General features: G+C 42.2%; 1 protein-coding gene across 3 annotated transcripts in view; it reads right to left on the reverse strand.

Annotated features, from left to right (window-relative positions):
* Positions 1–7,538, reverse strand: part of mdfic (MyoD family inhibitor domain containing) — a 44,861-nt gene extending 37,323 nt beyond the window's left edge. For all 3 annotated transcript variants that reach the window (XR_006026472.1, XR_006026471.1, XM_042079034.1), the window contains exons 1-3: positions 7,293–7,538; positions 6,813–6,981; positions 4,858–4,998 (exon numbers count right to left, since the gene is read on the reverse strand). Coding sequence is in view for 1 of the 3 variants with exons in the window: in XM_042079034.1 (XP_041934968.1) it covers positions 4,858–4,998; positions 6,813–6,909 (238 nt within the window). In the remaining 2 variants the exon portion in view is untranslated. The remainder of the gene's footprint in view (positions 1–4,857; positions 4,999–6,812; positions 6,982–7,292) is intronic.
* Between the last annotated feature and the right edge of the window lie 5,370 nt (positions 7,539–12,908).

Here is a 12,908-nt window from a genome sequence, read left to right on the forward strand (position 1 = left end):
GGGGGGGTCACTGTAATTTATTTTAGACTGGTAGGGCTTGTAAAGCCAAAGACCTTCATTTCAGGAGGAGACAGAAGCTTCTGGAAAAGAAGCCGTACTTCTGACGTCTGTGGGGAGGGGGGGGGAAGCTCTCTCGCTCTCTCTCTCTCTCTCTCTCTCTCTCTCTCTCTCTCACGCTGTTCTGGTGACCTGCAGAGATATACTCACAACAAGTAAACAGTTCTATGAACTGAAATTTCCCTGTACGACCGAAATGTCCCTGTAGGAAGTACGAACGCAGGTCACTTAGCCTGGGAATACCCATATGAAAATTTGGCAAATTGAGATTTGCTCTGCAGGTCCGTCTGGCGAAGAGGATAGAGTCTACTAGTCCTTATTGACTGTTAGGCCTACCTGTTTCACTAGTATCACTATCACTGAGTAATCATTCTTCTATGTTGTTTTTATGTCTTTTAATTATTACTTTTTAAACTATTGCCCTTAATAGATGTACTATTACCTTGTGTGTTTTTGTAAACTATTCTTTGATTATTGCCCTTCTATGCTTTTATTAGCTATTACTGTTTGCTTTTGTTTATATAAAGCACATTGAATGACCTCTCTGTATGAAATGCGCTATATAAATAAACTTGACTTGACTTGACTTGACTAACTGTGATAAAGTCAATGAAGTTGACAGACAAAAGGGGGTTCCTATTGATTTTCTGTTTCACAGCAAAGACATCGGGTTATTATCTGACTTGTGGGGTTTTATTTTCCACCTCAGTGAGTGGGATTCCCTCCACTGCAGCATCCAAATCTCTCCATATTTGCAACAGAACCGCCAGGAAAGAGAGAGAGAAAGAGAAAGCTATCTCCATCATCATCATCATCATCATCGTCAGTTTGCCAGGCGATCTCGGTATCGTTTAACAGCCTGACAGACATGACAGACATTGAGAGGCCCGATAATTGTAGATGTCTTGAGTTTCAAACATTAGTCACAGTAACCCTAAAACAGGGTGACGTCTACTTTCTGAAGAGACACACGGGCAGTCAGTCACTTTCAGCCTTCAATATCTACTTGAGAAAAAGGATCGATCATGATATAAAATGAAACTGTCTGGTCCCAAACTTCACAAGTCGGATGACACGAGAGAGAGAGAACGAGAGACAGGCAGACAGAGAGAAAGACAGGGAATGAAAGACGTGATGCACTGCACCTGCTTTTCGCAAAAAAAGAGAATGTCTGCTGTGAGGCTAATGTTTCTAAAACCAGAAGCATGGGCATGGAGCATTTTTTTTTTTTTTGCTTTGGCTCCATGGGTAAACAAGCAACCAACAACCACGTCATCACCATGAAAGATGAGAAAGAGAGCAAGAGAGAAAAAAAAGAACACAGAGGAAAAGAGTGAGAGCTGGAAAACTTGACAACCTAGAAACAAAAGAACTGTTGTGTCAGAGGCAAAAAAAAACAAAACAATCCACCAACAACTGCATGGATGGAAGCAATCAGTTGCTATTAGCATTGCTAGATGCCACAGAGCCCCAGAGAGGAGGAAAATAAAGAGAGAGAGAGAGAGAGAGAGAGAGAGAGAGAGAGAGAGAGAGAGAGAGCAGAGCAGATACATGAAACTTGCTGTGCTCTCTCTTCTTCCGACCAAATCACTGTGATCAGGCCTTTGTGAAGGTCAGCAAGCTGCGCTCCAAACAATAGCGAAGCCAATGGGATTGAATGGTCCGCCGTAACGCGGAGCGTTTGACCTGTTTAAATGAATTGTGTGTGTGTGGCTGTAGCTGTGGGGATAAAGAGGTCTTAGGGGGTGATCACACAGCGCTGCCAGCGAGTGCAGAGGCTATACATAACCCTGGCAGAACTAAGAATAAGATTCTTCACAAGCATGAGGACTGGGTGGATATTACTGCAAGCGCTTCTGAAAGAGAAACAGAGCAGTGGGTGAGATGGGTGGGAAAAGAGAGAGAGCGAGAGAGAGAGAGAGAGAGAGATAGGAAACATACAGAGAAAGAGAGAGCACGGAAGAGAGAGAACATGGCCTCTCACAATGGAACTATGTGATAAGGGTGTGGTGTTCATTTTTCCTCTTTAATTAGAAAAAAGGATGGAAAAAAAAACAACAAATGGTGAGTTTTCCAATCAGAACCACATCTTCACAAGGCCAAACAACACAGTTTCTGCCTTTCTCTCCCAGCTGAAAAAGAAAAGAGTAAGAGAGAAAGAGTGTGAGAGAAAAAAGAGAGAGAAAGGGAGATCCAAAAACAGCATGGGAAGCATTATTCCATTCCACAGCGAGTTTTATACCTCCAGGGCTTTTTCCTGGCCCAAAACAACACTAATGTAGCACCTCAGTAGATCATGCACACACACTGTCTTGATCTGGCCCAGGCAAACATGCTGTAGGCCTACTGCGGAACTGCTATTCTAACATTGATAGAAATATAAAATCAGCTAGTTCCTTGTTTCTATTTTTACAAAAGATAGGGGCTTTTTCTAAATGAGACTGATGAGTTATGAAGTACTATATTAAGTCATGCTAACATGACGAAGAAGCAACTAACTAGCATGATTTGAGATTATGACAATGAATAAGAGACTACTAGCATGGAGTCACAATGCATTCCGCAGATAAGGTAGTGCTATACTTAATATAGCAGTGTCAGATACTGTATAGGACTACTGAAGGGTGGAATGGGTATATCATATCACACACAATATATGCAAAATATATATATATCATGGATATACTATGAAGCACTCTATAACCCATCAATAACAACACACTTGGCCCTTCATGGGCCTTCTCCAGCACAACCCCGTTTCCAACGTTACTATGGCTACAGCTGATCTTGGGGTCAGTTTGAAATTTGCTTAATGTTTCTTTGCACTTCTGGTTTGATGTCAACTGCATTTTATTGGCTCTGTACCATACTCTGCTAAATGACAATAAAGTTGAATCTAATCTAATCTAAACTTGCGCTCTTTAAAGCGCTTTTTTCCAACATTGTTGTATTCACAAGCAAAACACTTTTGATGGCAGACCATCCCAAAAATTATTTGATTATGCCACCTTCTCATGTCAGACTGATAGCACATAATATCACTAAAACATTATGGGCTATTGATTGAGTGATGCACCAGAGCAGATATCAGATATCTCATATAACTCACTGGTAAGTACAATAATCTGTCAAAGTCAAAGCCAATTCTCAATGACACTGAACAAACATATCATGAATGAGCCAGTGATGTTGGAATACTCTGACTTTGGCTTTCCAATGTAGTGGGAAAGCCATCACTACACGATAAAAAAGTGCATACATCTGAATGTAAAATGTCAAAATCTGCTCCAAACAGATAGGCTGTTGTCTCCACAAATGTTCTATTTTGAACCCTGGATGTTCTTTTGGTGACATATTTTATAGAAACCCTTCACTGGGAACAGCCCTTCCATCCGTGGTGTGGAAATATTTTTAACAGAACCACCCCAAAACAATCATTTCTCTTTTAAGACCCACCTCAGGTCAGTTAGCTCACCTAGCCAACAAATGCAGCCAGTCATCCAGCAACCCAAAGGCCTGAGGCCTGTGGTTTCCACTACACCATCAGGTATGCTGGATTTGTCTTTTTGGTCCCAACAAATCTCTGGTGTGCAGGCCTTAGCCAGGACACTCCAAGCCAAACCACAAAGGGCTTTCCTTACTCACTCAGTCCTCCGAGAGCTTGGCCCAGTCACCACTGCACACTGCCATTATTATCTAATAACACAGCCCCCCAGAAAACACACACACACACACACACACACACACACAGACACACACACACACACACACACACACACACACACACACACACACACACACACACACACACACACACACACACAAACACACAGACACACACACACACACACAGACATACACACACCACCAAAGGCTAAATGGCTAAAGCTATATGACACACCTGCCATGCCAGTGATTCAGAGTACGGTAGCTTGATTTATATAAGTGGGGATATGTGTAGTGTAAACATGTGAAACACTGCACTGACTTGAGATGAAGGGTGCTTGTAAAGCTTGTAATGATTTTTCCACAGTACATGATGAAGGAAATAAGGAATAAACCTTCACCAAAAGTGAATGACTTTCAAAGGTTCAACAAATTTTGCCAGTGACAGTCCAAAGGGGATACACCTTGACATTTTATCTTATTAACAACTTCCTAAAAAAGGGCATATTGCAGTCTGTGATTTTTCATTTGTAGACGCAAGGAAATGAAATACATTTTGAATTTCTTCCATTGCAGGGGAAAGAAAGGAATCCTGACAGTTTTTCTTGATTTCATCACAGATTTCACATCTGTCCTGATCACAGAATGTTGTATTTTTCCACACGTTTTCGGAAACACACTGGGCATGAGACCCAGCTCTCATAAAAACTAAATGGGAACCAGTCTGTAGTTTGATGTAGGCCAAACAAACCCGATTTATCATTGACTTCACCAGAAATCTACAAACCAGTATTCACTTCTGTAGCAGTATGGTAGAATAGAGGAACTTAGAAGAGGAAGAGGTTGAAGACTGTGTATCACTAAGGCAAACACATCTAAAGTGGTCTGCAGTTGCCTAACAACTAACATTTAAACATACATCACCTTAAGATGCATTCCCCATTGAATAACTACAAGTAAACATGTAAAATGGTCTCTCTTATATTGGTTTTGGAAACATCTGTCTAAGTTGATGGCTCCTACTGCTGTATAACCCAATAGCTACCAAGCACATGAGACGCTGAGGCACTGAGCAAGTATGACACTGAACAAGAAGGGGTGAGTAACTAAGTAGCAACTAGTCATTTGACTTACTTCTGACAAGGTTCTCATGGGTGTGGCCTCCTCCTGTCACATGCTCCAGCGTTGCGCTGGACTGTGGTTCCCCCGGAGACCGAGTTTTGGTTGTCGATGTGGCGTCTGGTGATTCACAACTGTCATTGTTGCATGCACCGCCTGGAAGCGAAACAGAGAGAATGACCTCATTCGCAATCCACATGAAAAACCACAACATGGAAACGATTGTTTGTGTATCTGAACATCAGCGCTCAATTGCTACCTCAATCTATTTGGACACGCCTCAAGCGCTTCAAGAAGTGAAGTGTGCTGACGTATATTGAGAAGAAAAAAAAAGGTCAGAGCAAAAATGATCTTGGCTTAATATTGAGTGGGGGTTTCAGCTATGCCCTTAGCCAGATAAAACATATTCCTTTTTGGCACATAGGTTACACAACAGCGTGGGCGGACCAGGTAATGTGCAGGCCAGAGCTCTGGATCTCATTTTCTTCTCTCCTCGGCTTCCCTGCGCACAACTACCTGCCAAGCTTTTACCAGCAATAAAGACAGCATTCATCTAACTAGGGAGGGGGATGAGGGAGTGTTTTTGGGGGGGTTGGGGGGTAGTTGGGCAAATGTGTCTGATAACTATGCAAGAGGCCTAAACAAACCTTTAAGTCTTGCAAGATTTAGCCAAAATGTGTCATTGTATAATTGATGAGTCTGAGGCAATTTCAAGTACTTTCATGTGTTGAATGATTATTCTTTCAGTCACAGTGTAACGAGCATGTTTGCTTCCAACTGAATTTGTGCAGTGATCTCTCTTTAAAAGTACAACTGGGATTGGGGAATTGGTTGCATCATTCTCAAGAACCCCAAAAAAAGAAATGAAAAAATAAAAATAAATAAATAAATAAATAAATAACGCATGTACTCGCTTCTTCTATTAATATCAGTGAAATTGCACAACACCTGAGGTGGCTCAGCTGTTTTGGCTCAAGAAACGAATGAAGAATGTCTCTGCAGAGCCACTGCAATCACATCTCCCCCCTTTTCTTCTTCTTTCTCTCTTCCTTTCTCTTCTTTCTCTTCTTCCTCTCTTTCTGAACAAAGACTATATTTGTTTCAACTCCCTGACTCTCACCCCACATCTTCTCAGTGGCCTGACGAGGGGACATGATGGATATGGTACAGTTGTTTTAGATACAGAGATAGATACGGCCTCATCTCAGCCACTGGTCTAATGCATAGAGAGCCTTTATATATTTATTTTCTCCATGCCTGCGGCACCTCTCCTGAATCGATGCACTCTTACTAAGCTGAGGCTGGCGTGATGCATCAAGGTATTTAGTGATTACAGTTTGAAATAAATTAGATCTATTCCCGGAACATAACACATTCCTCTGAGAGGGAAATCCAGCCTTAACACTTTGAAGGTCCAGAGAAAATCCATTTGCCACCAGTGTCTGTGATTGCTTACTTTGTCCTACTTTGCTATTTTTTGACAGTGCTGTAATGATGCTCGGTATAAATAGAATGGTTGACGGTTCAGTGGCTTCTTTTTAAAAATAAAAAAAAAATGGGGCAAGGCTTATTTTACATGTGATAATCTTATGGACAACTAGAAAGTTAATTAAAACTATAATTGGCATTGGGTGTTGCTAATAACCACCAACCCCCCTACACACATACACACACAGACACACTTTCTGTCCTTTGTAAGCTTGGCATAGGCTTGTAGGCCTATACTGATGTCTGGTATTTCTACAAATATAATTTGAAGAAAAATAGGTTCTGCCAGATTATAATTTATAGCACATTTAAGCAGAAGCATGAAAAATATTGTCTTTTATCTTGAGGTAATGACATTTATATGCACATATCTTAGAACACAAGGTGTAATTTAACCATATGTCAACGAGTTTTCCATTAAAATAAGATGCTTTATATATTTTTTTTTTAAAAAAAGTCATAATGGAATCTGGAAGAGTTACCTTGAGTGGAGCTGGGTAGAAGACGACTCGTCTCCTGTTGCGGGTCAGTCTCTGGCCCTACAGGCCCTTCCGGAGGTAACACTGTCTCCGCGGACATGAGACAGCCTCCTTGTCCAGACACTGTACACACACGAAATTTTCTCCCCTTTGTAGTTATCACCCGTCAACCCTGTTCATGAAAATAATACTTCAATAAGTCTCAGCAATTGACATAGCAGGAATACTAGGGTAAGCTATGTTGATAAGCGCGCCTTGATGTTCTTAACTGAGAAGAAAAGTGACGTCAACTTGCAAAATGTCGTTAAAAAGTTGTGGAAAGTTTTTGTTCCCCGCTCCCGAAATTTCAAATGTTAACGTTAATTCAGCATACTTCGCAGTAAATGCTTGTATTCAGGTCTATTAATTAAATCATATTGTTACTTTTAATCGAAAATGCAACAGATTTTGTAAACACAAACACGGCGTTGATAAGTAGGCTACCTTTCAAACATGTCAACTCCCTTGCTTCAGGCTTGAGTTATTCCCATCCTCTTCAAACTGAAACACTCCGTTCCCTTCACGAGTGTCTTGAGTTATGTTGCCAAGACTTTGAGAAACAAAAAGTTAATGACAATAAATCCTAAATTCCACAAGTTGTGCTTTCTCAAGAAGTGCTTAAAATAATCACAGCGACTATGTTCCACCGCTCACGCTGGTTTTGCTACTTCGCTGAAGAAAGTTCGACTGAAACATTTTTCATCACATCCGGATTCCGCGCGCGACTCGCACCCTCACACACTGCCAGCTGCACCCGCGTGGTGCTTGTGAGTTCTTCAGCTGGGAAAGTGGACTGTTGAGACTGTTGTCAAATAAAGCCAGGTCCACGTTGGAAGTCCTATTTAAAATGATTTAAAACATGTTTACGCAAAATGTGAAGACCGCTAGATGGTGAGCTCTCTATCGGCAACTGGAATAAATGAAAAAGTTAGGCTAAGCTTGAACAGTTAGTGTAGGCTATTATTGACAGGTTGTAAGCATCAGAAATGTTTTACTATATAGGCCATATAGGCTATCATAGCATACATATCATAAAAATAGGCTTATGATATGACTAATGCAATTTTAATTTAAGATGTGTGGTGATAGTTATACATTAAGATTATGGATCTATGGAATTGGATTAAACTCTCTCTCTCTCTCTCTCTCTCTCTCTCACACACACACACACACACACACACACACACACACACACACACACACACACAACCCCCTTATGTCACCCCACAACCTTATGGCAACAATACCGGAGATAAAGTCCTGCGGAACATGAAAGCAGATGACTGATGTGAGTTATGCCCTCCTCATTGACTGGATGAACTCCATTTTCTGCTCCTAATGCAGAAATCACTGCAGGTCTCTGGCATAATGATTTACGATGAATCTGTGTCAATGCTGAACTCCACAAACCCCACATAATCCATCTTGCAGATACACCGGGTGCTGTGGAGTAACACTGCATTCCCCGTTTATAAGTGTTGAATCTATTACCTCTCTCATCCGTAATCACATGAGGCCTCAGTGCTCCTTGGACGGTAATTACTCGTATAGCAATGCTCCCTGACTCCCCCAACAAAGCTAAAATTCCCTGCCAGAGGATACCCTTATATAAGAAAAGTTTCTCATACAACATACAACCATTAGGGTTTTAGTCCACACAATGTAGGCCTATAGGCCTACCTATTTAGGTGGACAGTTTTCAATATTTTAAATATGGAAAAGACAACTTAATAAATGGAAGTCTTAATTGTAGCATAACAGAATTGAATTCATTCTGGAGATTGAGTTGGCCAATAACTTCAGTTTCTCGTAATGGTCTGAAACCTGAAAGCTATATGAAGAAGAAAAAAAATAACAACAACAAATAGCTAGACATGTCCTTGCCTGTCCGTATCAGATAAACATATTTTTGCTGTTGAAAACAACTGCCCAAAAAGAGAAGGGCCCCATGAAGTGCACAAAGAGAACCTACTGTAATGTGCCAACCGAGTCATGTTCGACTGTTCACTGAATGACATAAGATGGCCTGAATGCTGTGCGAGCACGCACATACTGTAATGTTATTTTTTTTATAACTGTGTTAAGTCGTTGTTGACTTTAATGTTAAGTATGTAGGACTTATGCCTTAAGTGTGTGTTCTGTTGGTGTCACCCTTGCCCGCTGTTCGATGCCAGGGTGGCCACCTTGGCCTATATGTCTGTCCGTTGAGTGTTTCTGTATATCTGCAAATAAACGACAGAAAAGTCAATGATTTTTCCTGTCTGCCTTCAGTAAATAGTAGCTTTACCTCCTTGAATGTATGGTAAGTCTGATACTAATTCTCAGAAGATTTCCAGTGAAACCAACCTTGCCTGTTATTTACAGGAATGATTACCGGTCTTACAGACGCCTTCCGGGTGCCACTTGCTATTTCACTTGTGGTTAACAACCACAACGACTTTTATGACTGACATCATTAGCCCTCCTATACTGGGGCGATAGGGGCTTTTTTGGCACTCATTCAATATTATTGATGGGCCAATTGTTCTTGGGATGAAAAAAGGAGCATAAACCGCTACACATACAGGCTTATGAACTGTAATAAGGCACTAATCCTTATGTGATGAACGCACACACACACACGCACACACGCACACACACACACACACACACACACACACACATACACACACACACACGCACACAAAAGACACACTTTATCAACAGAGAACAGTGAAGCCTTCAGCTTTACTCGCTTTCTAGCAATGTGGCAATCAAAAGAAGCCCTTCTTCCTGAGTGTGGTGTTTAGTTCATGGTTCACAGTGTGGCTGTCCCAGCGGAGGGTTCCAGTAAATGGCTTTCTGTGTACTCCACAGTGACAGTGCTGCTGACAAACATTCTCCCTGGTGTGAAGTGAAGTCATGAGGCTATGAGCTTGAATGAAGACTCAAGCAGGATGTGTGCATGTGTGTTTATGTGTGTGTGTGTGTTGGGGTTGGTGGTGGGGGGGGGGTGTTGTCAGACTGTCACACCGTGTCAGCGCAGTGTCAGCGTGGCATCAGCTTCACACACACACACACACACATGCATCTCACACGCACATGCAGGACGTCTCTATTGACTGGCACTGTTTGTCTGGCACTGGGCCTGATTGCTGAAGTGCTGCCAACAGGAGAGAGAGAAAAAAAACAGTTCAGTAATCCTCTCTCACTCTATCTCTGTCTCGCTATGGGAGTTCTGACATGCACACATACACACACACACACACACAGACCTACACACAAAAACAGACACACTCTATCTTTCCCTCTCTCTCTCTCACACACACACACCATGTTTCACAGTACATGCGTGCATCAGAATTACCTGTCTCCGTGACTACGACACTGACAGGAACACAAAACCGGCCGAGCGTGATTTTGGTAAACATTCGAGTTCATGAAGCGCTACATAGCCCTGGTTTCCAAGCACTGTAGCCATGGCAGCCGAGAGACGAGACAGCATGCCCTGGTAGTCACTATCTAAACCTGCCTCCATCCATCTGTGGTGCTTGTACTTTATTATGAATATTAAAGAAAAACGTAAAAAAAATATACCTATAAAAATGAGATGTTGGAAGCGGACGAATAGGAACCCTATAATTAGCACTAATGAGCTTATTCTTCGGTTCTGTGATTGGAATGAAAATGGCTAACTTACAGGCTCTGCTCTGGAGGCCCCTATCAGCTCTAATGGTCGCCAGGAAAGGTAAGTGTGACTTTGAACCCTCGTCGGTTCAGTGCCACAATGCACACCCGTAACTGATCAAATCTTCAAAGGCTTTTTGTGCTGGAGACTCGGCAGAGTGAGAAGAACTTAATAAGTCTGCCTTTTGAAGGCCCCGCCAAAAAAAAAAGTAGGAGAAAAAAAAGAAGAATAAAACTGAACCCTTCCAATCCCCAGTCAAGCATGAAGACAATGACCCCTGATGACCTGTATGATAAATGGCATTATGGGTATTTTCACTCGTGTTTTGATCAGCGACTGTGATCAGCATATTCTGCCTTTTTTACAGGTCACTCCATCAGCACAAACCTACTGAGACAGAAAGTGAAAGCCAAAGAAAGAGAGGCGGAAGGAAAAGAAAGAAAAGTCAGGAGGAAAGAAAGAGAGAATGACAGACAGGAGGAAAGAAAGAGAGAATGACAGACAGGAGGAAAGAAAGAGAGAATGACAGACAGGAGGAAAGAAAGAGAGAATGACAGACAGGAGGAAAGAATGAAAAACAGGGGAAAATAAAGGCAGAAAAGAGGGAAGAAAACCAAAAAAGGGGGAATAAAGAAAGAAAAGGTGTTAAGGTGTTGCGAGAATGGAAGAAAAAGCAAGAGAACGGAAGGGATGAGATATAGAAATAAAGGAAGGAAGGAGGGGAAGAAAGAAAGAGAGAGAATGTCCTATCTGTATCCTGACCAGACAGAGGAATCTTATATGTCTGAAAAGCACATGGCATTTGCAAATAAACTCATTAGGACAGCCATCCTTGTGATCAGGCACTATGTAATTCAAGTAAATTGATTGATGATTAAAACAATAACAAATGTCCTCTAGCCCACAGGGGAGAGCATGGTGTGTGTGTGTGTGCATGTGTGTGCATGTGTGTGCGTGTGTGTGGTACAGCTGTGTGATGAAGCAGCCGAGGGAGACGTGTGTGTGTGTATGTGTGTGTGTGTGTACATCTGGACCAGCGTCTGGTATGACTTCAAGTATGCCTGTAATCAGTTGCAAATGTTAACGTGGGCCGGCCACTGGTTCATAAATATGTCTTTGTCAAAATGGAAAAACAGGGAGGCCTTTCGACTGCTGAGTGCAAGGGTTGAATGACAACTAATGGCACACCTAAAGACTTGAAGAGAGAGAGAGAGTTGGAAAGGTAGGTTGGCATCAGAGAAGCCATGGAATCTACATGTGCAGTGGTTAAACATATTATGAGCAAAGACCAAAATGGCTAACAGGTTGAGAAATGTGTGTGTGTGCCTGTGTGTTTTTCTCTGTGTGTATACACGTGTATGCCTGTGTTTGTGCACATGTGGGCATGTTATGTGAGATCAAAGTGAAAATAAGGACCTGAGCCAATTTAACCTCATTGACATTTCTCTAAAACTACAAATACATGTCACATTAACCAATCAGTTTCTGTAACGTGGGGCGACTGTTTGCTGCTGTCTTTGCCAACATGCCGAGGTCGGAACCTTTCTCAACGGAAGGCAGTAGGAGGCGGTGGAGAAAATATCCTGTCTCTGGAGAGATAGCAACTTCCATGAAGCTGGCCCCAATGTGTTGCCCCACACTGTCTTCTGTACTTTGCCTTTACTCTCTCTCTCTCTCTCTCTCTCTCTCTCTCTCTCTCTCTCTCATACATTTACCATTTCTCTATCTTTCCCTCTCTCTTTCTGACACTTATGCATACACACACACACACACACACACACACACACACACACACACACACACACACACACACACAGAGACACACACACACACACACAATGCTCTGGGAGTTTTTGTGTCAGACCCCCCGATACACACACACACCTTACACACCTTACGCCCCCAACACTGGAAGCTCTTGTGTCAGCTTCTCCATTTTCACAGCTGCAGCAGGCTCGGGAGAACGTCAAAAACATGTCAGATGTAAATGTGGGAGAGCAGGCCTAAGCATATGGCACTCCCTCACGGGGAGGCAGGCTGAGACAGCGAGAGGGAGTTATATTTAATAGAAGAGCAAAAACAACAACGACAACGACATCACATTAGATTATAACAGCACATTAGCATCATGTTTCTCTGCCTGGGGTTGTTGATTTTTTAGATTGTGTTTATGTGTGAGCAGCTCAGTGTGTGTGGAGTGTGTATGTGTCAGTTGTTTTTTTGTGTGTATGTGTGTATGCGCGTTTATATATGTGTGTGTGAGAGAGGTAGTGTGTTTGTGTGTGTGTGTGTGTTTCTTCTTTTATGCTCCATGTTTCGCATCTGCATTGCACACCCCCTTACCGCTATGAGCACCAGAGAACTGTATCCCGTTCCTAAACAAACATTACAAA

The sequence above is a fragment of the Alosa sapidissima genome, chromosome 22, assembly GCF_018492685.1.
Source record: "Alosa sapidissima isolate fAloSap1 chromosome 22, fAloSap1.pri, whole genome shotgun sequence".
Lineage (NCBI taxonomy): Eukaryota > Metazoa > Chordata > Actinopteri > Clupeiformes > Clupeidae > Alosa > Alosa sapidissima.